Here is a 25,021-nt window from a genome sequence, read left to right on the forward strand (position 1 = left end):
AACAGATTTTAATGCGAATATTCTAAAACAATATGCGCTTTTTCCACCAGAGATGTGTTTCACCCCAAAAAATTGCAGACCACACAGCATATCATCGCTTGACTCCAAATTTACTTTGATATGATGATTATTATCAACTAAATGTTTAGTTGTCACATGCGCCAAATACAACCGGTATAGATAGACCTTATTGTGAAATACTTACTCATGAGCCCTTAATCAACAATGCAGAAATGTTTCAGTAGGTAAAAAAATGTGCTAAATAAACCAAAGGAAAAATAGTAACACAACTAAATAACAATAACGAGGCTATATACACTGCTCAAAAAAATAAAGGGAACACTAAAATAACATATCCTAGATCTGAACGAATGAAATATTCTTATTAAATACTTTTATCTTTACATAGTTGAATGTGCTGACAACAAAATAACACAAAAATGATCAATGGAAATCAAATTTATCAACCCATGGAGGTCTGGATTTGGAGTCACACTCAAAATTAAAGTGGAAAACCACACTACAGGCTGATCCAACTTTGATGTACAAGTCTAAATGAGGCTCAGTAGTGTGTGTGGCCTCCACTTGCCTGTATGACCTCCCTACAACGCCTGGGCATGCTCCTGATGAGGTGGCGGATGGTCTCCTGAGGGAGCTCCTCCCAGACCTGGACTAAAGCATCCGCCAACTCCTGGACAGTCTGTGGTGCAACGTGGCGTTGGTGGGTGGAGCGAGACATGATGTCCCAGATGTGCTCAATTGGATTCAGGTCTGGGAAACGGGCGGGCCAGTCCATAGCATCAATGGCTTCCTCTTGCAGGAACTGCTGACACACTCCAGTCACATGAGGTCTAGCATTGCCTTGCATTAGGAGGAACCCAGGGCCAACCGCACCAGCATATGGTCTCACAAGGGGTCTGAGGATCTCATCTCGGTACCTAATGGCAGTCAGGCTACCTCTGGCGAGCACATGGAGGGCTGTGCGGCCCCCCAAAGAAATGCCACCCCACACCATGACTGACTCACCGCCAAACCAGTCATCTGGAGGATGTTGCAGGCAGCAGAACGTTCTCCACGGCGTCTCCAGACTCTGTCACATGTGCTCAGTGTTAACCTGCTTTCATCTGTGAAGAGCACAGGGCGCCAGTGGCGAATTTGCCAATCTTGGTGTTCTCTGGCAAATGCCAAACGTCCTGCACGGTGTTGGGCTGTAAGCACAACCCCCACCTGTGGACGTCGGGCCCTCATACCACCCTCATGGAGTCTGTTTCTGACCGTTTGAGCAGACACATTCACATTTGTGGCCTGCTAGAGGTCATTTTGCAGGGCTCTGGCAGTGCTCCTCCTGCTCCTCCTTGCACAAAGGCGGAAGTAGCGGTCCTGCTGCTGGGTTGTTGCCCTCCTACGGCCTCTTCCACGTCTCCTGATGTACTGGCCTGTCTCCTGGTAGCGCCTCCATGCTCTGGACACTACGCTGACAGACACAGCAAACCTTCTTGCCACAGCTCGCATTGATGTGCCATCCTGGATGAGCTGCACTACCTGAGCCACTTGTGTGGGTTGTAGACTCCGTCTCATGCTACCACTAGAGTGAAAGCACCGCCAGCATTCAAAAGTGACCAAAACATCAGCCAGGAAGCATAGGAACTGAGAAGTGGTCTGTGGTCCCCACCTGCAGAACCACTCCTTTATTGGGGGTGTCTTGCTAATTGCCTATAATTTCCACCTGTTGTCTATTCCATTTGCACAACAGCATGTGAAATGTATTGTCAATCAGTGTTGCTTCCTAAGTGGACAGTTTGATTTCACAGAAGTGTGATTGACTTGGAGTTACATTGTGTTGTTTAAGTGTTCCCTTTATTTTTTGAGCAGTGTATATATATATATATATATATATATATATATATATATATATATGTGTGTGTGTTTCTTGTGTGTCCATGTATGTGTGTTGGAGTGTCCGTGTAGTATGTGTGAGTGAGTGGTCAGAGTCCAGTGAGTGTACATCAAGCCTGTGCAAGACAGTCAGTGCAAATAATAACAATAAATAATAATAAAATAAGGGGGTCAGTGTAAATAGTCCTTGTAGCCATTTTATTAACTGTTCAGCTCTCTTATGCCTTGGGGGTAGAAGCTGATACGGAGCCTTTTGGTCCCAGACTTTGCACTTCGGTACCACTTGCCATGCGGTAGCAGAGAGAACAGTCCATGATTTGGGTATCTTTGACAATTTTTAGGGCCTTCCTCTGGGTGACTACATCATGAATCTGGTTGAGAAACTACCAAGAGTGTGCAAAGCTGTCCTCAAGGCAAAGGGGATACCTAGTCAGTTGTCCAACTGAATGTATTCAACTGAAATGTGTCTTCCGCATTTAACCCAACCCCTCAGAGAGTCAGAATCAGAGAGGTGCGTGGGCTGCCTTAATCAACGGGTGGCTACTTTGAAGAATCTCAAATATAAAATAGATTTTGATTTGTTTAACACTTTTCTGGTTACTACATGAATCCATAGGTGTTATTTCATAGTTTGATGTCTTCACTATTATTTTACAATGTTGAAAATATTAAAAATAAAGAAAATCCACTTTACTCAGTACTTTGTTGAAGCACCTTTGGCAGCGATTACAGCTTCAGGTCTAGTTGGGTAGGACGCTACAAGCTTGGCACACCTGTATATGGGGAGTTTCTCCCAATCTCCTATGCAGATCCTCTCAAGCTCTGTCAGGTTGAATGGGGAGCGTTGCTGCACAGCTATTTTCAGGTCTCTCCAGAGATGTTCGATCGGATTCAAATCCAGGCTCTGGCTGGGTCACTCAAGGACAATCAGAGACTTGTCCGGAAGCCACTCTTGCATTGTCTTGGCTGTGTGCTTAGAGCCGTTGTCATGTTGGAAGGTGAACCTTTGTCCCAGTCTGAGGTTCTGACCTCTCTGGACCAGGTTTTCATGAAGGATCTCTCTGTACTTAGCTCCCGCCGCTTTCAAGGAGCAGGACACTATCCGTCCGTTTATAAGAAATCCCGTTATGCTCTCATACAAACCATCAAACAAGCAAAGCGTCAATACAGGATTAAGATTGAATCCTACTACACAGGCTCTGATGCTCGTCGGATGTGGTCGGGCTTGAAAATTGTTACAGACTACAAAGGGAAACCCAGACGCGAGATGCCCAGTGACGTGAGCCTACCAGACAATCTAAATGCCTTTCATGCTAGCTTCGAGGCAAGAAACACTGAAGCGGGGATGATAGAACCAGCTGTTCTGGACGACTGTGTGATAACGCTCTCGGTAGCCGATGTGAGCAAGACATTTAAACAGGTCAACATTCACAAAGCCGCTGGGCCAGATGGATTACCAGGACGTTTACTCAAAGCATGTGTGGACCAACTGGCAAGTGTCTTCACTGATGTTTTCAACCTCTCCCTGACCGAGTCTGTAATACATACACCGCCAAATTGTTTGTGCTTTTCACGTCGGTAGCCGCGAAGTGCTTTGAAAGGCTGGTCATGGCTCACATCAACAGCCTCCTCCTGGATACCCAAGACCCACTACAATTCTCATACCACACCAACAGATCCACAGATGACGCATCTCAATCGCACTCCACATTGCCCTTTCCCACCTGGACAAAAGGAATATCTGTGTGAGAATGCTGTTCATTGACTACAGTTCACCCATGACTGCGTGGCCGAACACGACTCCAACACCATCATTAAGTTTGATAATGACACAACAGTGGCAGGCCTGATGACCGACAACAAGGAGACAACCTATAGGGAGGAGATCTCTCTCTCAATGTGAGCAAGACAAAGAAGCTGACCATGGAGCTGACTGTGGACTACAGGAAAAGGCAAACCGAACAGGCCCCCATTAACATCGATGGGGCTGTAATGAAGCGGGTCGAGAGTTTCAACTTCCTTGATGCCCACATCACCAACAAACTATTATGGTCCAAACACACAGAGACAGTCGTGAAAAGGGCACGACAACACCTTTTTCCCCTCAGGAGACTGAAAAGATTTAGCATGGATCCCCAGATCCTCAAAAAGTTATACAGCTGCATCATCGACAGGATCCTGACCAGTTCTATCACCGCCTGGTACGACAACTGCTCTGCATCTGACCGCAAGGCGATACAGAGGGTAGTGCGTGTGGCCCAGTATATCACTGGGGACGAAGTTCCTTTCATCCAGGACCTATATAAACTCAGCAAAAAAAGAAATGATCTCTCAAAGTCAACTGCGTTTATTTTCGGCAAACTTAACATGTGTAAACATTTGTATGAACAGAACAAAATGCAACAACTGAGACATAAACTGAACAAGTTCCACAGACATGTGACTAACAGAAATGGAATAATGTGTCCATGAACAAAGGGGGGGTAAAAATTAAAAGTTAGTCAGTATCTGGTGTGGCCACAAGCTGCATTAAGAACTGCAGTGCATCTCCTCCTCATGGGCTGCACCAGATCTGACAGTTCTTGCTGTGAGATGTTAATCCACTCTTCCAACAAGGCACCTGCAAGTTCCCGGACATTTCTGAGAGGAATGGCCCTAGCCCTCACCCTCCGATCCAACAGGTCCCAGACGTGCTCAATGGGATTGGGATCCGGGCTCTTCGCTGGCCATGGCAGAACACTGATATTCCTGCCTTGCAGAAAATCATGCACAGAACGAGCAGTATGGCTGGTGGCATTGTCATGCTGGAGGGTCATGTCAGGATGAGCCTACAGCAAGGGTGCCACATGAGGGAGGAGGATGTCTTCCCTGTAACGCACAGCGTTGAGATTGCTTGCAATGACAACAAGCTCAGTTCGATGATGCTGTGACACACAGCCCCAAACCATGACGGACCCTCCACCTCCAAATCAATCCCTCTCCAGAGTACAGGCCTCGGTGTAACGCTCATTCCTTCGACGATAAATTCGAATCAGACCATCATCCCTGGTGAGACAAAACCGCAACACAAATGGCTCCTTAACAGCTTCTACCCCCAAGCCATAAGACTGCTGAACAATTAATAAAATGGCCACCAAACTATTTACATTGGCACCGTCACCCGAATGTATTTTTTTACACTGCTGCTAAATTACCTCGACTAACCTGTACCCCCACACATTGAATCGGTACCGGTACCCCCTGTATATAGACTTGTTATTGTTATTTTATTGCGTTACTATTTATTATTTTTAACTTAAGTTTATTTGGTAAATATTTTCTTAACTCTTTCTTGAATTGCACTGTTTAAGGGCTTGTAAGTAAACATTTCACAGTACACATGTTGTATTCGGTGCATGTGATTAATAAAGTTCGATTTGATTTGATTTTGATTTGATTGGTAGAGTTCTTTAGAGATGGTTGTCATTCTAGGAGGTTCTCCCATCTCCACAGAGGAACTCTGGAGGTTAATTAGTGACCATCGGGTCTTGGTCACCTCCCTGACCAAAGCCCTTCTCCCCTGATTGCTCAGTTTGGCCGGGCGGCTTGATCTAGGTGGTTGGTGGTTCCAAACTTCTTCCATTTAAGAATGATGGAGGTCACTGTGTTCTTGGGGACATTCAATGCTGCAGAAATGTTTTGGTAGCCTTCTCCAGATCTGTGCCTTGACACATCCTGTCTAGGAGCGCTACAGACAATTCCTTCAACCTCATGGCTTGGTTTTTGCTCTGACATGCACTGTCAACTGTGGGACCTTATTTAAACAGATGCCTTTTTTATTTTTAATAAATGTGCAAATACTTCTATAACCTGTTTTCACTTTGTCATTATGGGAGATTGTGTGTAGAGTTATGAGGAAAATAATTGAAAAAGTCAAGGGATCTGAATATTTTCCAAATGCACTGTATGTTATGTATGTATGGTATGTATTAATTTGTGGAAGTCCATCACCCATTTTGCATGATATGTTACAAATTAAAATGCATTTTATACGTTACGAATTCTAGCTAGGTGACTATCGGTAGTCTAGGGATTAGGGGTTAAGGTTAGGATTAAGTTAAGGAGTTAGGTTAGGGTTAGGGGCAGGGTTAGCTAAAAGGGTTAGGCGAAGGGTTAGCTAACATGCTAAGAAGTTGCAAAGTAGCAAAATGCTAAAGTTGTCCGTGATTAGATTCAAACTCGCAACCTTTGGGTTGCTAGACATTCACATTATACACCCACTCACTTTTCATTTTTGCCTTAAGTAACCATCTGTTTTATGTAACCAAATGTAACATATCATACCAAATGGAGTGATTCGGATTTACTTACAGAATAATACGAAATGCTCTAAGACCAGGTTGTTTATCCATTTTTGATGGCCAACTAGCTGAAACCGTTTTAGATGGTTTATCTAATGTTTTTGTTATTTAGATTTGAGTTAATCTCGCTCTGGCTAGCATTAGTCGTTAATCTTGTTAAGTTTATGTGAACAACTGAGAGAGCGAGATCTCTTAATACCTTCTTGCCAACTATTTTTTTTAGCATGCATCCCTCACCGCTAAAGCGATCATCTAGGATAAACCAGAACTAGAGTATTTTATCATTGGTCAGCTGCTCAATTAAGTGCTGGGTCCATACATGTTAAGAGGTGATGTGGGTCGCATTTCTCTGCTCTGACATTGCATGCATCAACCAATATTTGCCTGCCACATTATCAAGCAGATTTTTATTTTTTTACCTAGGCAGGTCAGTTATGAACAAATTCTTATTTTCAATGATGGTCAAGGAATAGTGGTTTACTGCCCTGTTCAGGGGCAGAATGACAGATGTTTGCCTTGTCAGCTCAGGGATTCGATCTTGCAACCTTTGGGTTACTAGTCCAACGCTCTAACCACTAGGCTACCTGCCACCCCGATTCCTGTAACATATGATGTGGTTAGCTGATATGTAAAATACTTATCCATGCATTGTAAGATCTGGTATGCGTCAGCAATTCCTGGGGTGCAGAGGAACATGCCCATGAAGAGTTACTAGAACAAGGACCGGAACGAAGAGCTCCACCCTCTCTCTTTGCAAGTCTATGGGCCAAATGTCCCTTTCCCTACCGAAATTCGAATGACCAGTGATGGAAAAACCTATGCCCAGGAACTATTTCTGCTCCTTAGCTATCGGTGGTCATAGTATAAAGGCAAATCTACGGTACCATTTATGTTTACGAAGTCTGTCCATGAGAGATTACTAAAGAACCAGGCAAACCTGCCCACATTGGCTCCATGTAGGCTGCCCACATAAGGATAATGCGCCTTTGCTTATCGGCTCCACATTTTCTCTGTGTGAGCAGCCCATCTCTGGTGAGAGCGGCCCTCACTTTGCCTAAATAAGACCATCTTTTCCCAGCAAACATGCCCACATTGGCACGATGTGGGCCAAATACAGACTAAAATAATGCCCCTGCGGTATGTACTGTAGGCCGCCCACATTTGGCCAATGCTCCTTTTCTATTTTGTTTATGTATTTTTTGTACATTTTACACCCCTTTCTCTCCCCAATTTCGTGATCACGATCTTGACTCATCGCTGCAACTCCACAACAGGCTCAGGAGAGGCGAAGGTCGAGTCATGACGCACCAAAAACATGACCCACCAACCCGCTTCTTAACACCCACTCGCTTAACCCGGAAGCCAGTCGCACTAATGTGTCGGAGGAAACAATGTTCAACTGATGACCAAAGTCAGTCTGCAGGCGCCTGGCCAACCTCAAGGAATCGCTAAAGCGCGATGAGCCAAGTAAAGCCCCCTCGGCCAAACCCTTCCCTAACCCGGATGATGCTGGACCAATTGTGCGCCGCCCTATGGGACTCACAGTCACGGCCGGTAATGACACAGCGAGGGATCAAACCACAGGCTGTAGTAATAGGAATTATTACAATTTAATTAAATGAATAAATTGCATAATTTTCAAGCCTAAAAGGTAATTAGGGAATATGTTACATTGTAGCAGAATGCCAACCAAGCTGATACTATCATACGTATATTTTTACAAGAGAAACTGTTATGTTTCTCATATTTCATATGCACTTATTAGAGTCTTTTTTAGCAGTGTACAATACTTTTTTTAAACTTCTGCATCACACAACATAACATTTAAACTGGAATGACAATCTCAGTAATGGCTGCACAAAAAGTATGCAAACCACGCCCCCAAATATTTGTATGAGCCCCCGCCTCTAGCTTGGCATGACATGGTGTGGGCTATAGCCTGTGTTGGGCTGGTTGGTGTAAGCTAGCCTGTGTTGGACTGGTGCGGGCTAGCCCGTGCTGGGCTCGGTGTGGGCTGGCCCATTTTGGGCTTGGAGTGGGCTTGGCGTGGGCTGGCCCGTGTTGGGCTGGTGTGGGCTAGCTATTGTTAGGCTGGTGTAGACTTGATGTGAGCTCGCCCGTGTTGGGCTTGGTGTCGGCTAACCTGTATTGGACTGATGTGGACTAGCCTGTGTAGGGCTGGTGTAGGCTAGCCCGTGTTGGGCAGGTGTGGGCTAGCTCAGTGGTTCCCAACCTTATTGGGGTACTGTACTCCTAAAGCACTTTGACTTACATGAAGTACCCCCTCGTGTGTGTGACCGGCGTGATTCATAGATCACGTGTAAATTTGACAAAAATGAGGTTAATCACTTTCACTGTGTCATTCAAAACACAATGTAACTCAGGACATTCTCTTGCTAGCCAATGCCTCTCTGTGAATGATACAGTGGGATTTATCTTCTTTATGTGGGCAATTAATCATTTCACTCTTCCAGCGCAGTGGCGGTTCTAGCTTGTATGGCTCCCTGGGCGAATCCCCCCTTCATCCCCCCCAACAACAAAAAAAGCACCATTCTGCACTACCTGTAATTTTTATTCAGACATTTGGAACAACACAAATACATAACCATAACATTTAAAACTATATAAATATAAAAATACAAAAATAAGACTCATTATTATCAAAAAGAAGTAACAAAGACAAATAGAAACAAATTGTAGTATATAACTACAAATAAAAAAGAGAATCAAATTATTACACTGTTGCTAACAAAAAAACACAAATAAAACTAAATTGCACAAATCCTATATCACACAAATAGAATAACACACTTATAAAGAAGATAACCTGATTATTACACCATTGCACTTCAAACAAGAAACACACAAACTAAATTGCACAACTAATTGCATTACTAATTGCATTAGTACTGTACAAAGTTAGAAGTGCGGTATTTGATAGATTCCCCCCTACCTCGGGCTTCCAGTGGGGAGTCCAGAGGTCAACCTACCCCACCCCCTCTCCATCTAGTACTTCTGAGTGGGAGACCTTCCTAGACAGTAGCCTGCCTAGCTCACAAACTAGAATCAGGGCGCCCACTCAGACAAGGTTAATTGACACACAGTCCCACACGGTGACATGACATTGACTTGCTGTGTAAATGAGCGATAGAAAACCGATTGCGCAAATGTCACCATTCGGGATATATTTATTTATTTATTTTTGTGCGGGCGCCACATGTCGACAACGCAAGATGCCGCCCCTGCCCATGTCGCCTATAACTAAATCCGCCACTGCGAGTCCCAGGCATTGATGCTGCGCGAACCGTGCGCACATGAACACAGGATTTCCCAATCCAGATTGTGCTGTGAGAAAAAGGTGTCAATAACGTGAAACACTTCCTCGCCCGTAGTTCTCCCTGATAGCTTCTTGCAGAACAGAATGTGCTCATTAATTTCCAAAATGTTTATGTATGGCACAAACGCAATCAAATTTCCTTCCCCAATGACATCAGTCGATTTGTCCTACTGCAGAGAAGATGGACCGGAATTAATATTTTTTCAGCACTTGATCAACAATATCAACGCCCATGTCCTCGATCATACAGCACACTATGTTATTTGACAATGGTACAGTCTTCAGTGCATCAACTGCTGTCTTATCAATCATAGTTTCTGCGAGGATAACAGCAGCAGGCACACTAGCGCACAGAGAAAATGATCACGTGCACTCGGCGCAAGCAGAGGATCAACCATTGACCCAAAGCTCGGGCGCGCAGTAGCAGAAACTCTAGTTACAAAATAGGCCTATAAATATAAAATAACTAGAGATCTCACACCAGTGACCTCAGTAAATGTTTTCCTGCCTATTAAGATTTAAATAACTTGAACATATATTTTGTTGGTAATGTTTTTCCCCAAAAAAAAATTATTCACATTTTTTAAAAATCTTCCCACTTACTCACTGGGGACTGCCCGTGTACCCCGGTTGGGAAACACAGGGCTAGCCTATATGTTGGGTTATGTCTGGCTGATGTGGGATTGTCTGGCTGATGTCTGGCTGATGTGGGATTGATATGGGCTAGCCTGTGTTGAGCTTGTTGTGGGCTAGGCTGTGTGGGGCTGGTGTGGGCTTAGTGTGGGATACCCGTGCCCACCGAATAACAAGATATGGGTCATGTTTGCTGGGTAATCTCGTTCCTGGATGAGGTTACTAAAGAGAAGACAACTGGGGGCTCTTCTGCTGGGAAGGACATTCCCATGACAGAGGTGCAATGCAGGGACACAGACATGATGTTACATGTCAATGTATGAGCCTACTATTCTGCCTGGGGCTTTTGAGCCGAAGACACTTGGGAAATATACAGTATTCTTGACCTCTGACACTTAGCAGCAAATCATATATTTTTCAGTTACCAGACTGATTAGAAAGTTATCTGGTGGTCTAATTTGCTCTTAGGTGTAGCCTAATTTGTGACTGCACCCTCAACTTGTTATCACACGTGGAGTGGGCGGGCCCCAGTTCATCATATCTCAGAAGCCATGACCCCATAAGACATAGTTTGTGTCTGTGATAAGGTTGCTGTTGTCAGGGGCTGAAAACGAATTTATTTTAGCACATTTTACAAGGCTTATTGTGATCGAAAAAATACAGAAGTACAGAAATAAACCCAATATTATGTGATGTTGGAAATGTATGGAAGTAGACCATGGTCTGCAATTTTGGAGGATTGTTTTTTAAAAACATTCGATAGGCTCTCAATTTTAAGCAATGGCACTGTTGATAACCCCCGATCAACCAATCACATGTAGCAGTAGATGTCAAAAAGGGCCGATACAGAAACCCAAACAGCAAGCAATGCTGCTGTAGAAGCACGATTACACCATGCATGTATAATTGAGAGCGGTTATGTATTATAAAGTGTTAGGTAATAGACAAGGTGTTCTCTTGGCTAGTCAGAATAGCCTACTTTAGTGCGTGTCAGATGTCAAGCGCACAGAGAGCCTCTACTCACAGGATCCAGAGAAGCTGCGCGTAATTTTAGATCAGCACTCACAGTGTAGCCTGGCGTGCAGTAGGGGATGAGGGAAGAGGGTTTAGCATAAGTAACTGGTATTGTATTTGAATGCAACAACTTACTTTATGTCACTTTCCTGCTGTTATTTATAAAGAGAGCCTACTTGTATGATACCTGTCACATATTGGTGCTGCATGCGCTGACAAGCCCATGGAATACAGTCGTGCCTGACAGTTTGATGAGAAGTCAGTGGTCCTGGTCCTGTAACTCTCACCAGCCCGCACACCCTTCACTGCCCGGAATTTGTGTTGCATAGTGGCTGCAATCGAAACCCGCAGTTGACAGATATGGGTGCTATTTTTGCGTTGATTCTGGGGACCTGTCTGAGCGGGGTTTGGGGATGTCAGTTGGCCCACGACTGGAGACCCCAGACTGAGGCGTGCCGTGCGGAGCTCGCGGAGATCATCGTGTTCGCCAAGGTGCTTGCGCTGCACAAGGACTCGTACAGTGTGTATAACTACCTGCCTTGGCAGTATGACACGGACCTCTTCTTCTCCGCAGAGATCGAGCTGCAATGCGACCAGGCGTGGGGCAGCATGCTGGAGGTCCCCACTGGCTCCCGGTTCAATGTCACCGGGTTGGGTTACTTCCCCTGTTACTCCTACAGCGTCGTGGAGAACAGCTCTTACTATTTCTTTCTGAGGTAAGAGACGGTGAAGTGCTGGTGTTGATGGAGGAGCGTTTATCACTGTCAAGCAAGTTTAAATACTGAAATAACACAAGTACAATACACCAGAATATAGACATATAGTGATGTATTGTTTGTGTCTAGATATAATATAACCCTTACATTTCCAGCGGTGTTAACCTTTTTACAGTTTAATGAGAAACTTTTGTCTGATGAATAGACACTAGGTGGAATAGAGTTGACTGCTGGGTCTGCCCTTGGGATTGTCTTGGGATATGTTTTAGACTTTGGACGACCCAAGTGGCAAGCAAACACAGCAGGAAGAATAAACCAAACCGTGGGTGTATGTGTGCGCGCAATATTATAGTGTGTCATATTGTGTAGCTAGATTCCACACACCGTTTTCTCATGTGAGATAAATATCAACAGATTGAAAAGATGATCAGATTCAGGTCGTTTAGAAGTAACCCCTGTATTTTATTTAGATAATTTATGAACAGCAGGTGTAGATTAACAGTAAAATGCTTACTTACAGGCCCTTCCCAACAATGCAGAGAGAAACATCTAGAGAAAATTATAACAAAAGGAATAAATACACAATGAGTAACAATAACTTGGCCATATACACGGGGTACCAGTACCGAATCAATCAATGTGCCGGAGTATGAGATAATTGAGTTTGATACAGTGCCTTCAGAAAGTATTCACACCCCTTGACTTTCTCCACATTTTGATGTTACAACCTGAATTTCTAATTGATTCCATTTTGATTTATGTTTCACTGGCTTACACACGATACCTCATAATGTTAAAGTTAAATTAATAGAAAATTAAAAGCGTAAATGTTTTGAGACGGTGAGTTCGCCTCTCCCGAGTCCGTATGGGAGTTGAAGCGATGGGACAAATCTGGAATTACAAATTGGATATCACGAAATTTGGGGGAAAAACGCCCCACACCCACCGCCCTTTGTTATGGCAAGCCTAAATAATTTCAGGAGTAAATAATTTCTTAATAAGTTGTATAGTATCACTCTGTGTGCAATGATAGTGTTTAACATGATTTTTAAATTGATTACCGCATCTCTGTACTCCACACATGCAATTATCTTTAATTAAGGTCCCTCAGTCGAGCAGTAGATTTCAAACACAGATTCAACCACTAAGACCAAGGAGGTTTTCCAATGCCTCACAAATAAGTGCACTTATCGGTAGATTGGTACAAAAAAAAATCAAAAGCAGGCATTGAATATGCCCTCCATAATTATTGGGACAGTGAAGCACTTATTCTTCTTTCGGCTCTGTACTCCAGCACTTTTGATTTGACATTATACAGTGACTATGAGGTTAAAGTGCAGACTGTCAGCTTATGTATATGCACTTATGTATATTAAAGTAGTCAAAAGTTTAGTATTTGATCCCACATTCCTAGCACACAATGATTACATCAAGTTTGTGACTCTATAAACTTGTTGGATGCATTTGCTGTTTGTTTTAGTTGTGTTACAGATTATTTCTACATTAATGTGGATGCTACCATGATTACGGATGGTCCTGAATGATTCCTAAAAAGTGATAAGTTATAAAGTTACAGATGCACAAATCATGCCCCCTCAAATTCTAACCTCTCCTGTTATTGTAATGGTGAGAGGTTAGCATGTCTTGGGGGTATGATCTTTTTTTTGCGTCTGTAACTTTCTCACTCATCATTATTCACGATTCATTCAGGACTATACACAATCATGGTAGCATCCACATTGATGTAGAAGTGTTTAGAAACATATTCTATTATTATTTATGATAAAAGTGACTCCAAAATTACACATGTGGAGTACATTATTTATTTCACTGTCCCAATAATTAGGATGGGCACTGTATCATTGAGCATGGTGAAGTTATTAATTACACTTTGGATGTTGTATCAATACACCCAGTCACTACAAAGATACAGGCATCCTATCAGAGAGACTTGAAAAGCAGAGATATTATATATCTTACTGAAACCTGTCTGGATGTTGACACTATGCACGTAGTACTTGGTGGAGTCTCCATACAGCGGCAAGATCATATGGCTGCTTCGGGGAAGTCGAAAGGAGGTGGAGTGTTTTTTTTATAACAACTGGTGTTCATAACAACTGGTGTTCTGCTTCAAGTGTGAAGGAAATCTCAAGCTTTTTCCCACCTGATATAGAATACCTCTGTCATGCCTGCTCCCTCTCTCCCTCTCCGGCGCTGGAGGGGCCAGGCTGTACTTCATTTCGCACATCTGTCACCACCATTACACGCAGCAGTGCTCATTGGACTCACCTTGACTCCTTCCCTTTGTTAATTTCCCCGGCTATAACTGTTTGTTCCCTGTGTCCGTATTAATGTCATTATGTGTTCTTGTCCAGACGCTGTCCTGTCCTGTTCCGTTCCATGTCCGTTGATCATTAAATGTTCACTCCCTGTACAGTGCCTTGCGAAAGTATTCGGCCCCCTTGAACTTTGCGACCTTTTGCCACATTTCAGGCTTCAAACATAAAGATATAAAACTGTATTTTTTGTGAAGAATCAAACACAAGTGGGACACAATCATGAAGTGGAACGACATTTATTGGATATTTCAAACTTTTTTAACAAATCAAAAACTGAAAAATTGGGCGTGCAAAATTATTCAGCCCCCTTAAGTTAATACTTTGTAGCGCCACCTTTTGCTGCGATTACAGCTGTAAGTCGCTTGGGGTATGTCTATCAGTTTTGCACATCGGGAGACTGAAATTTTTTCCCATTCCTCCTTGCAAAACAGCTCGAGCTCAGTGAGGTTGGATGGAGAGCATTTGTGAACAGCAGTTTTCAGTTCTTTCCACAGATTCTCGATTGGATTCAGGTCTGGACTTTGACTTGGCCATTCTAACACCTGGATATGTTTATTTTTGAACCATTCCATTGTAGATTTTGCTTTATGTTTTGGATCATTGTCTTGTTGGAAGACAAATCTCCGTCCCAGTCTCAGGTCTTTTGCAGACTCCATCAGGTTTTCTTCCAGAATGGTCCTGTATTTGGCTCCATCCATCTTCCCATCAATTTTAACCATCTTCCCTGTCCCTGCTGAAGAAAAGCAGGCCCAAACCATGATGCTGCCACCACCATGTTTGACAGTGGGTATGGTGTGTTCAGGGTGATGAGCTGTGTTGCTTTTACGCCAAACATAACGTTTTGCATTGTTGCCAAAAAGTTCAATTTTGGTTTCATCTGACCAGAGCACCTTCTTCCACATGTTTGGTGTGTCTCCCAGGTGGCTTGTGGCAAACATTAAACAACACTTTTTATGGATATCTTTAAGAAATGGCTTTCTTCTTGCCACTCTTCCATAAAGGCCAGATTTGTGCAATATACGACTGATTGTTGAGACAGAGTCTCCCACCTCAGTTGTAGATCTCTGCAGTTCATCCAGAGTGATCATGGGCCTCTTGGCTGCATCTCTGATCAGTCTTCTACTTGTATGAGCTGAAAGTTTAGAGGGACGGCCAGGTCTTGGTAGATTTGCAGTGGTCTGATACTCCTTCCATTTCAATATTATCGCTTGCACAGTGCTCCTTGGGATGTTTAAAGCTTGGGAAATATTTTTGTATCCAAATCCGGCTTTAAACTTCTTCACAACAGTATCTCGGACCTGCCTGTTGTGTTCCTTGTTCTTCATGATGCTCTCTGCGCTTTTAACGGACCTCTGAGACGATCACAGTGCAGGTGCATTTATATGGAGACTTGATTACACACAGGTGGATTGTATTTATCATCATTAGTCATTTAGGTCAACATTGGATCATTCAGAGATCCTCACTGAACTTCTGGAGAGAGTTTGCTGCACTGAAAGTAAAGGGGCTGAATAATTTTGCACGCACAATTTTTCAGTTTTTGATTTGTTAAAAAAGTTTGAAATATCCAATAAATGTCGTTCCACTTCATGATTGTGTCCCACTTGTTGTTGATTCTGCACAAAAAAATACAGTTTTATATCTTTATGTTTGAAGCCTGAAATGTGGCAAAAGGTCGCAAAGTTCAAGGGGGCCGAATACTTTCGCAAGGCACTGTACCTGCTTCTCGTCTCTACCAACGTCAATCCTCACAACCGCATGGTCATCTGCAGACCCTTTAATCTATCAAGAGAGTTCTCATTTGAAATTATCATGGCTGTCTACGTAACTTCACAAGCCAACACCACTCTGGCAGTCAACAAACTGTATGAGGCCATAAACAAACAAGAAACAGCTTGCCCAGAGGCAGCATTTTTGGTGGGAGGAGACTTTAATGCGGGGAGACATAAAACCGTCCTTCGTCACTTCTACCTACAAGTCTCCATCTCCACTAGGGGCACTAAATGTCTAGACCACTTTTATTCTACCCACAGAAATACATACAAGGCCCTCCCTTGTCCTCCCTTTGGCAAATCTGACCCGGACTCCATTCTCCTGCTTCCTGTTTACAAACTAAACTGAAGCAGTAAGTATCAGTGATGCGCTCAATACAGATGAAGCAGACGCGAGGCGACAAGACCGTTTTGCTAGTACAGACCGGGATATGTTCCAGGATTCATCCGATAGCATTGAGGCCTTTACCACATCAGTCACAGGCTTCATCAATAAATGTATAGACGATGTCATCCCTACAGTGACTATAAAAACGTTTCCAAACCAAAAACCCTGGATTACAGGCAATATCCGCACTGGGCTAAAAGCTAGAGCTACCGCTTACAAGGAATGGGACACGGACATGGACTCGTACAAGAAAGCTCGCTCTGACTTCCGACAAGACATCAAACATGCAAATGGACAATATAGGATGAAGGTGGAATCCTGTTACACCAGCTCCAACGCTTGTCATCTGTGGCAGGGCTTGCAGACGATAACGGATTACAATGGGAAACCTAGCCATGCAGAACTCCCAAATGAGCTAAATGCCTTTTTATGCTCACTTCAAGGAATATAACTTGAAAGCCCCTGTTTTTTCAGATCTCACTCTCCATGGGTGATGTGAGCAAAATGTTTTAACAGGTTAACACTTACTAGGCCGTCAGACCAGACGGAAAACCAGGGCGCATTCTCAAAGCATGCCCAAACAAACTGGCAAGTGTCTTCACAAACATTTTCAATCTCTCCTTGTCCCAGTCTCTAATCCCAACATGTTTCAAGCTGACCACCATTGTCCCTGTTCCTAAGAGCTCCAAGGTAACCTGCCTAAATGACTATCGCCGTGTAGTACACATCGGAAATTATGAAGTGCTTTGAAAGGCTGCTCACGACACACATCAACACCATTATCCCAGACACCCTAGACCCACTCCCATTCGCATACCGCCCCAAAAGATCCAATGTTGACAAAATCTCAATTGCACTTCACACTGCCCTCTCTCACCTGGATAGCAGGGTGAGAATGCTGTTCATAGATTACATACAGCTCAGCCTTCAACACCATAGTCCCCTCCAAGCTCATCACCAAGCTAAGGACCCTGGGACTAAACCCATTCCTCTGCAACTGTATCCTGGACTTCCTGATGGGCCACCTTCAGGTGGTAAGGGTAGACAACAACATCTCCACCATGCTGACCCTCAGCACATAGGCCCCTCAGGGGTGTGCTTAGTCTCCTCCTGTACTTCCTATTTACCCAAAACTGCGTGGCCACGCACGATTCAAGCACCATCATCAAGTTTGCTGACGACACTACGATGGTAGGCCTGATCACCAACGGCGATGAGTCAGCTTACAGGGAGGAAGTACAAGACTTAGCAGTGTGACACAAGGACAACAACCTCTCCCTCAATGAGCTGATCGTGGACTATAGGAGAAAGAGGGGAGAGCACGCCCCCATTCACATTGAGGGAGCTGTTGTGGAGTGGGTCGCGAGCTTCAAGTTCCTTGGCATCCACATCACTAAGGACAAAATTAACATGGTCAACACACACCTGCACAGTCTTGAAGAGGGTTTGGCATGGGCCCTCGCAAAGCTCTACAGAGAATGGTGCGGACAGACCAGTACATGACTGGGGCCGAGCTCCCTGCCATCCAGGTCCTCTTTATCAGGCGGTATCAGAGGAAGGCCAGAAAAATTGCCAAAGACTCCAGTCACCCAAGCTATAGACTTTATAGACTTTTCACTCTGCTACCATCCAGCAAACGGTAACGGAGCATTGGCTCTCAGACCAACAGGCTCCGAGACAGCTTCTACCCCCATGCCATAAGACTAAATAGTAAATTAATGGTACCCGACTATCTACACTGATTCTGTCTTGCACTGACCCTACGCACACTCACTAGATTACATAAACAAACCATATACTCGCTCACTCACACACACTACATTGCCACTCCCAGACAAAACCCACACACATTTACATATATTACGTATGCACTCACTCACACACGCATACTGGCACAACACAAACATACACAGCACACACACACACACTTTTACACACATCATTTGCTGCTGCTACTCTGTTCTTTAATTTACTCTTATTATTAATATCAACCCTGAAGCCTAGTCACTTTAACCTGCCTTCATGTACATATCTACCTCAAATACCTCGTACCTCTGCACATTGATCTGGTTCTGGTACTCCCTGAATATAGCTCCATTCTTGTATATTTTATTTATTTTATTCCTTGTGTGTTACTATTTTTAAACTCTACAATGTAGAGATGGGTTCACAAGCAAGCATTTCCAGGTAAGGTCTACACTAGTTGTATTCGGCGCATGTGACAAATAACATTTTATTTGATTCGATTTTTGTTATGCGTATGCTCGTCATCGGACTAGGGAGTTTTTTTTAGGATAAAAAGCAACGGAATAGAGCAAAGCACAGGCAAAATCCTAGTTGAAAACCTGGTTCAGTCTGTTTTCCAACAGACGATGGGAGACAAATTCACCTTTCAGTAGGACAATAACCTAGAACACAAGTCCAAATATACACTGGAGTTGCCTACCAAGACGACATTGAATGTTACTGAGAGGCCTAGTTAGAGTTCTGACTTAAATCGTTTCGAAAATCCATGGCAAGACTTGGACATGTCTGGCTAGCAATGATCAATAACCATCTTGACTGAGCTTGATGCATTTTTTAAAGAATAATGTGCAAATATTGTACAACCCAGATGTGAAAACCTCTTAGAGACTTACCCAGAAAGACTCACAGCTGTAATCGCTGCCAAAAGTGAATGTAACATGTATTGACTCGGGAGTGTGAATAGTTACGTAAATTATTTATTTCTGTATTAAAAAATGTAGAAATGTGAATTTTTTTTCAATTTGTCATGATGTTGTATTGTGTGTAGATGGGTGAGAGAAAAATTATTTCATTCATTTTGAATTCAGGCTGTAAAACAACAGTCAAGGGGTCTGAATACTTTCTGAAGGCACTGCATCTCCCTTGGTGTTAGAGGGGAACAACACAGCAGTCATATAAAAAAGTGGCCATGGCTTTCCAGCGTGTGTAATTAGAGGCTGACTGTTCCCAACTGCTTAGGGGAGACCCTCAAAGCTAGGAGTTTAAGCTGATGGTGTTATCTCCACACCAACTACAGGCTGGCTGGGAAGTCTTTTGTTTCCCAAACATGGAACAACCCTGCTGAATAACACCAGCCTTCTGTTCTGGGAGATTAACTTGTGCCGACACGTTTAACTGATGTCTCAAGTCTTCCTGTGTTCCTTTCATTCTCAGCACCTAGAACAGATAAGTGCACAGTCATTCAAAGAGTCTTTCAAAGGCATTCCAGTGTGGCGTGTTCAGCTATCCCGCATGGAGGTTCACCGCCAAGTACAATAGTGACCGTGTGTTTAGATAGTCAGAGGGAAAGAGTGTGTGTAGATGAGTTGAATGGCCAGCTGCATTTTCAATCGTTTTTTGAAGATCCCAGGTTCATAGGCCCCCTGCTGCCAGTCCATATACTCAAACACACGCACACACTCCCACATGAACACACAGACATTAACACAGACTACATGCACGCACGTTTTAAACACACACGGGAAATTGTGTGTTCCGTTTGAAAGGACAGGTTGATGGTGTCGTGATGTAGCCCTTCTCCATTATTGGGAAATCCTAAAGGCATTATTGGGGGTTTTGCTGATCTGAAAGGGTCCTCAACTACAAGCAGTGGGGATTAACCCTGCAATCAGCCAGCTACTATGGGAGGAAACAACCTAATAAGGGGTACAGTAAGACACAGACATATTTAGGGTGCAATGAAAACTAGAATAAAACAGCACGAGACATTGACATTTAGTGTGCTGCGTTAAACTGTCACTAAAAGTTCCTTAAAAAGCCTATATAAGAACACTGTATACCTCCTCTGATGCATCTCTGAACTACAGTTGTAGGATCATAATTTGATCACTCTTTTGTTTCTGAGAATTTTCCTGCACGGCAGGAAATGCAAATTTGTAGTGTATTCAAGGTTTAAAAAGGCTTCTAAAGTTTGTAATTTCCACTTTAAAAGGTCAGACTTTATTTGCCCTAATGAAAAATGTATCAACAAAAATCTATTATATACAGTATAATCCACATAATAATTCACATTTCCTGTTGCTTCAGGATAATTTCCCTGCTGTAGCAAACGGGCTCAAATAAGATCCTAGATCTGTGCCTTCCTTCATTAGGATGCTGGAATGGAGGGGGATGTGTCTGCCTGAGCCTCTAGTGCTGCTCTGCAGCTTCTCAGCTAATCTCAGACCTCCGTCTTAAACTTTTAACAGAGGAGTCTCCAGTTCCAGTAAGCATTGTTCTCGTCATTCTGCAAACATGGTTCTCTCAGGCTTTGAATCAGCAAGCAAGTGCTGAAAAGTTTCCATCAGAGTCTCCAGTGAGCTCCCATTTCCTGTTAAAGCCCCCCAAATGACACTGACTGAAACAGCCTCCCCTAATCAATTGTGACTATGAGTGCCCAGGACAGGACTAAAGGATAGTTTAGCATAGGAATAAATGAAATAAGGAATCTCCCACTGGACCCAAACTGTAGACTGGTTGGTCTGCCTGTCTGTGCCAAATGTAGTAGTCTCACTCCCATAACATTGTTGCTGGTCTGCTGTTTAACAAAGTGAAGGGACAGATTATTATTCTTGGAGTAGAATGTGTGTGTTAAGGCTTTACAGTTAATATCATGGTTAGGATTTAATAGTTCATCTCTTGCTTTCATCTAACCAGATTAAGTGAAGGGGTCATGACAGCCATTCTTTCTGAACTCACAAGTGTGTCTTCACAAGTTACTGTAGGTCAAAAAATCTCAATGCAGTGGTGGTACTCTGACTAGCTTTAAGCCTCAAGACACTCAGCTGCCTGCCCCTAGGGAGGGCTACTACACTGCTCAAAAAAATAAAGGGAATACTTAAACAACACAATGTAACACCAAGTCAATCACACCCCCAATAAAGGAGTGGTTCTGCAGGTGGGGACCACAGACCACTTCTCAGTTCCTATGCTTCCTGGCTGATGTTTTGGTCACTTTTGAATGCTGGCGGTGCTTTCACTCTAGTGGTAGCATGAGACGGAGTCTACAACCCACACAAGTGGCTCAGGTAGTGCAGCTTATCCAGGATGGCACATCAATGCAAGCTGTGGCAAGAAGGTTTGCTGTGTCTGTCAGCGTAGTGTCCAGAGCATGGAGGCGCTACCAGGAGACAGGCCAGTACATCAGGAGACGTGGAGGAGGCCGTAGGAGGGCAACAACCCAGCAGGAGGACCGCTACCTCCGCCTTTGTGCAAGGATGAGCAGGAGGAGCACTGCCAGAGCCCTGCAAAATGACCTCCAGCAGGCCACAAATGTGCATGTCTGCTCAAACGGTCAGAAACAGACTTCATGAGGGTGGTATGAGGGCCCGACGTCCACAGGTGGGGGTTGTGCTTACAGCCCAACACCATGCAGGATGTTTGGCATTTACCAGAGAACACCAAGATTGGCAAATTCACCACTGGCGCCCTGTGCTCTTCACAGATGAAAGCAGGTTCACACTGAGCACATGTGACAGATGTGACAGTCTGGAGACGCCGTGGAGAACATTCTGCTGCCTGCAACATCCTCCAGCATGACCGGTTTGGCAGTGGGTCAGTCATGGTGTGGGGTGGCATTTCTTTGGGGGGGGGGGGGGGGGCGCACAGCCCTCCATGTGCTCGCCAGAGGTAGCCTGACTGCCATTAGGTACCGAGATGAGATCCTCAGACCCCTTGTGAGACCATATGTTGGTGCGGTTGGCCCTGGGTTCCTCCTAATGCAAGACAATGCTAGACCTCATGTGGCTGGAGTGTGTCAGCAGTTCCTGCAAGAGGAAGGCATTGATGCTATGGACTGGCCCGCCCGTTCCCCAGACCTGAATCCAATTGAGCACATCTGGGACATCATGTCTCGCTCCATCCACCAACGCCACGTTGCACCACAGACTGTCCAGGAGTTGGCGGATGCTTTAGTCCAGGTCTGGAAGGAGATCCCTCAGGAGACCATCCGCCACCTCATCAGGAGCATGCCCAGGCATTGTAGGGAGGTCATACAGGCACGTGGAGGCCACACACACTACTGAGCCTCATTTTGACTTGTTTTAAGGACATTACATCAAAGTTGGATCAGCCTGTAGTGTGGTTTTCCACTTTAGTTTTGAGTGTGACTCCAAATCCAGCCCTCCATGGGTTGATACATTTGATTTCCATTGATAATTTTTGTGTGATTTTGTTGTCAGCACATTCAACTATGTAAAAAAAAAAGTATTTAATAAGAATATTTAATTCATTCAGATCTAGGATGTGTTATTTTAGTGTTCCCTTTATTTTTTTGAGCAGTGTATAATCTGGAAGAAGTTCCTTCTCTATTTTCTAATTACTAGAATAACTGATCTGAGAAGATAGAATAGGTGAAAGCATTGTCTGAGAGCAATAAACACTTGATCTTGTCTACTGCAAGGCTTTTGTCACAGTGCTATAACATCTCCATTGTGTTCAGTTCACTTACGTAAGTACGACTTGGTAACAGGCTGATATGCCACCCTCCCCCTAACCCAGCAAAGTAAAATAGTAGCCTAGTAGCCTGCAATGCACTTTTATGAATACCATACATGTGCAAGTTATCGTTTGTTAAACAGGCTGTTGCATTTGCTTTATAGTCCTGATACCTGACAAAGACTAATCCTTTTTGCTATTCAAGCTCTGAATTTCAACTACTGTACCATAGGAAGCACATCTTAACGTCAATTGAAATAAATTTGCCAAAATTATATAATTACTCCTCTCTTTACAGAAATAAATACAATCATTTCAAAATAGTTCACCAGAGAGCATGACTTAGCTGCAGAGCAACATTAGCTTCTTAAAAAGAATTGCTGTGGTTTGTTTCAAATTACAAGAACGTAGGCCTATGCTTTGTTGGGAAACCAGCAATTTGGGCAGCATGCATGGCAATAGCCCTAGCTGATTATTGAGTTGGGACTGTCAGGGAAAAGCATTTAAAATACACGTATGTGTGAAGATAATGTCATGAGTATATTGTGAAATCTCTCTCCAGAATGCACTCAGCACTCCATCCAATTCCTGCACATTTAATTCCCTCTGGGCACAGACGTTCACCATATATTCCACGTTGGTTCAACGTTCATTCAACCAGTGTGTGTGCAGTGGGTTATTTCATTGTGTGAATTGTTTGCCCTTTGATTGTTTATTTTAATAAATTCCCCATTACATATGTAACCGGGGGTAAATTTACCGTTAATCCCTATAATTTGGTTACATTCATTTCTGTTCATTTTCAGAGTGGAAAAGTTGTTTGCAGAATTCACATTAACCTGCTACACTTGTGAGACGTAGTTGCCCCTGGGCCTGTTTCATGAGCTGGCACTTTCATCGTTGCAACGAAATGCCAACTCCTGTTTACCTAGGTAGCATGTAGTATTAATTAGCTAGGTCTTTCAAAATCTCACGGTTCTCTTTTTCCTTTGCTCAGTGCTGATGTTCAATAACTGTTGTTCATTCAATGTCAAATCTATCCGTGAGCTGACAAATGTCTTAAGAGCTATTGTATCTGGCTTTGGAGGTGAGATACTGATTGCTCATGCTTGTTGAGTGCTATTGGCAAGTTATTTAAGTCACAGTAACCAACTCAGTAGAGTTGGTTGCTAGCAGTGCAGCCACAGAGCCAGTCTTTCCATTGATACCACTCAAATTGAAAATATATTTTTATTTTCTGTCCTTTCCTTTGATGTAGGTCCCTAAACTCAGCCTAGGGAAAGGTAGCCTCTAGTAATTTATATGCTAATAGATGGACGGTAACTACATAATATTTTCATGCCGGTGATGCTGACACCGTTACGGTGCAACCAGCTGTCTGCGTTGCTGAATGCTTGCTGATACGTTTTGCTATTTGCTGCCAGAGCCATAGCTATATTTGTAGTAGACGAGTACCATCCTTCATTTATTTTTGCCCTTGAAAATACACAATAAACTTTTATGAGAACAGGCATGTTGTTTTGGGTTAGCAGACGAAGCCCCCAAATGCTAGCTACCCAACTTGCAAATCCGTGTCAGTTATCATTGTCTTTGTCTGACTTGAAATTAGTTGGCAAGCTAGCTAACACATTAGCTAGCCAGTTCGACTTGAAATATTATTGAAAGCAAGCTGGCTATATCCTATGATTCGTTACCAAGCTTGTGTCCAAGTGCTTGCCCGGTATTAACCCTAAATGCCAATGGGCTACAGTTAGCTGCTGTTAGAAATTTAGCTAGCTAATGTGAGCTATGCACATCTCCCTCTTATATGCTACATCACATGTTAGCTTGATTTATTTAGCTATTTACAGTATCTTTCCCCTTTCATCTGTGATATCATAGCTTGCCTGGCTCGGTAGCATTAACAAATATTATACAACGGGTGGGTCTAATCCTGGATGCTGATTGGTTAAAACCCCATTCCAGCCAGTGTCTATTCCAAAAGATACCACCGGCTAAGGCTATGACGTTGAAATGCCTATTCACTATTCTGCAGTATTAGCCAAACCAGGCAATTTATAAAATTGATCTCCACTGTAAAATCATCTAGACATTATCTCCCATTTCTTTCAATCTAGCATTTCATTTTCAACTGCGGAGATTTGT

At 43.5% G+C, this 25,021-nt stretch overlaps 1 protein-coding gene across 2 annotated transcripts in view; it reads left to right on the top strand.

Moving 5' to 3' along the window:
- Positions 1–11,213: 11,213 nt before the first annotated feature.
- Positions 11,214–25,021, top strand: part of LOC139414291 (coiled-coil domain-containing protein 3-like) — a 39,284-nt gene continuing 25,476 nt past the window's right edge. The window contains exon 1 of one of the 2 annotated variants that reach the window (XM_071162202.1): positions 11,214–11,936. In XM_071162202.1, coding sequence (XP_071018303.1) covers positions 11,581–11,936 — 356 coding nt within the window. In that variant the 5' untranslated portion in view covers positions 11,214–11,580. The remainder of the gene's footprint in view (positions 11,937–25,021) is intronic. The other variant, XR_011634870.1, reaches the window with a different exon arrangement.

Source organism: Oncorhynchus clarkii, chromosome 7, assembly GCF_045791955.1.
Source record: "Oncorhynchus clarkii lewisi isolate Uvic-CL-2024 chromosome 7, UVic_Ocla_1.0, whole genome shotgun sequence".
NCBI classification, from domain to species: Eukaryota; Metazoa; Chordata; class Actinopteri; order Salmoniformes; family Salmonidae; genus Oncorhynchus; species Oncorhynchus clarkii.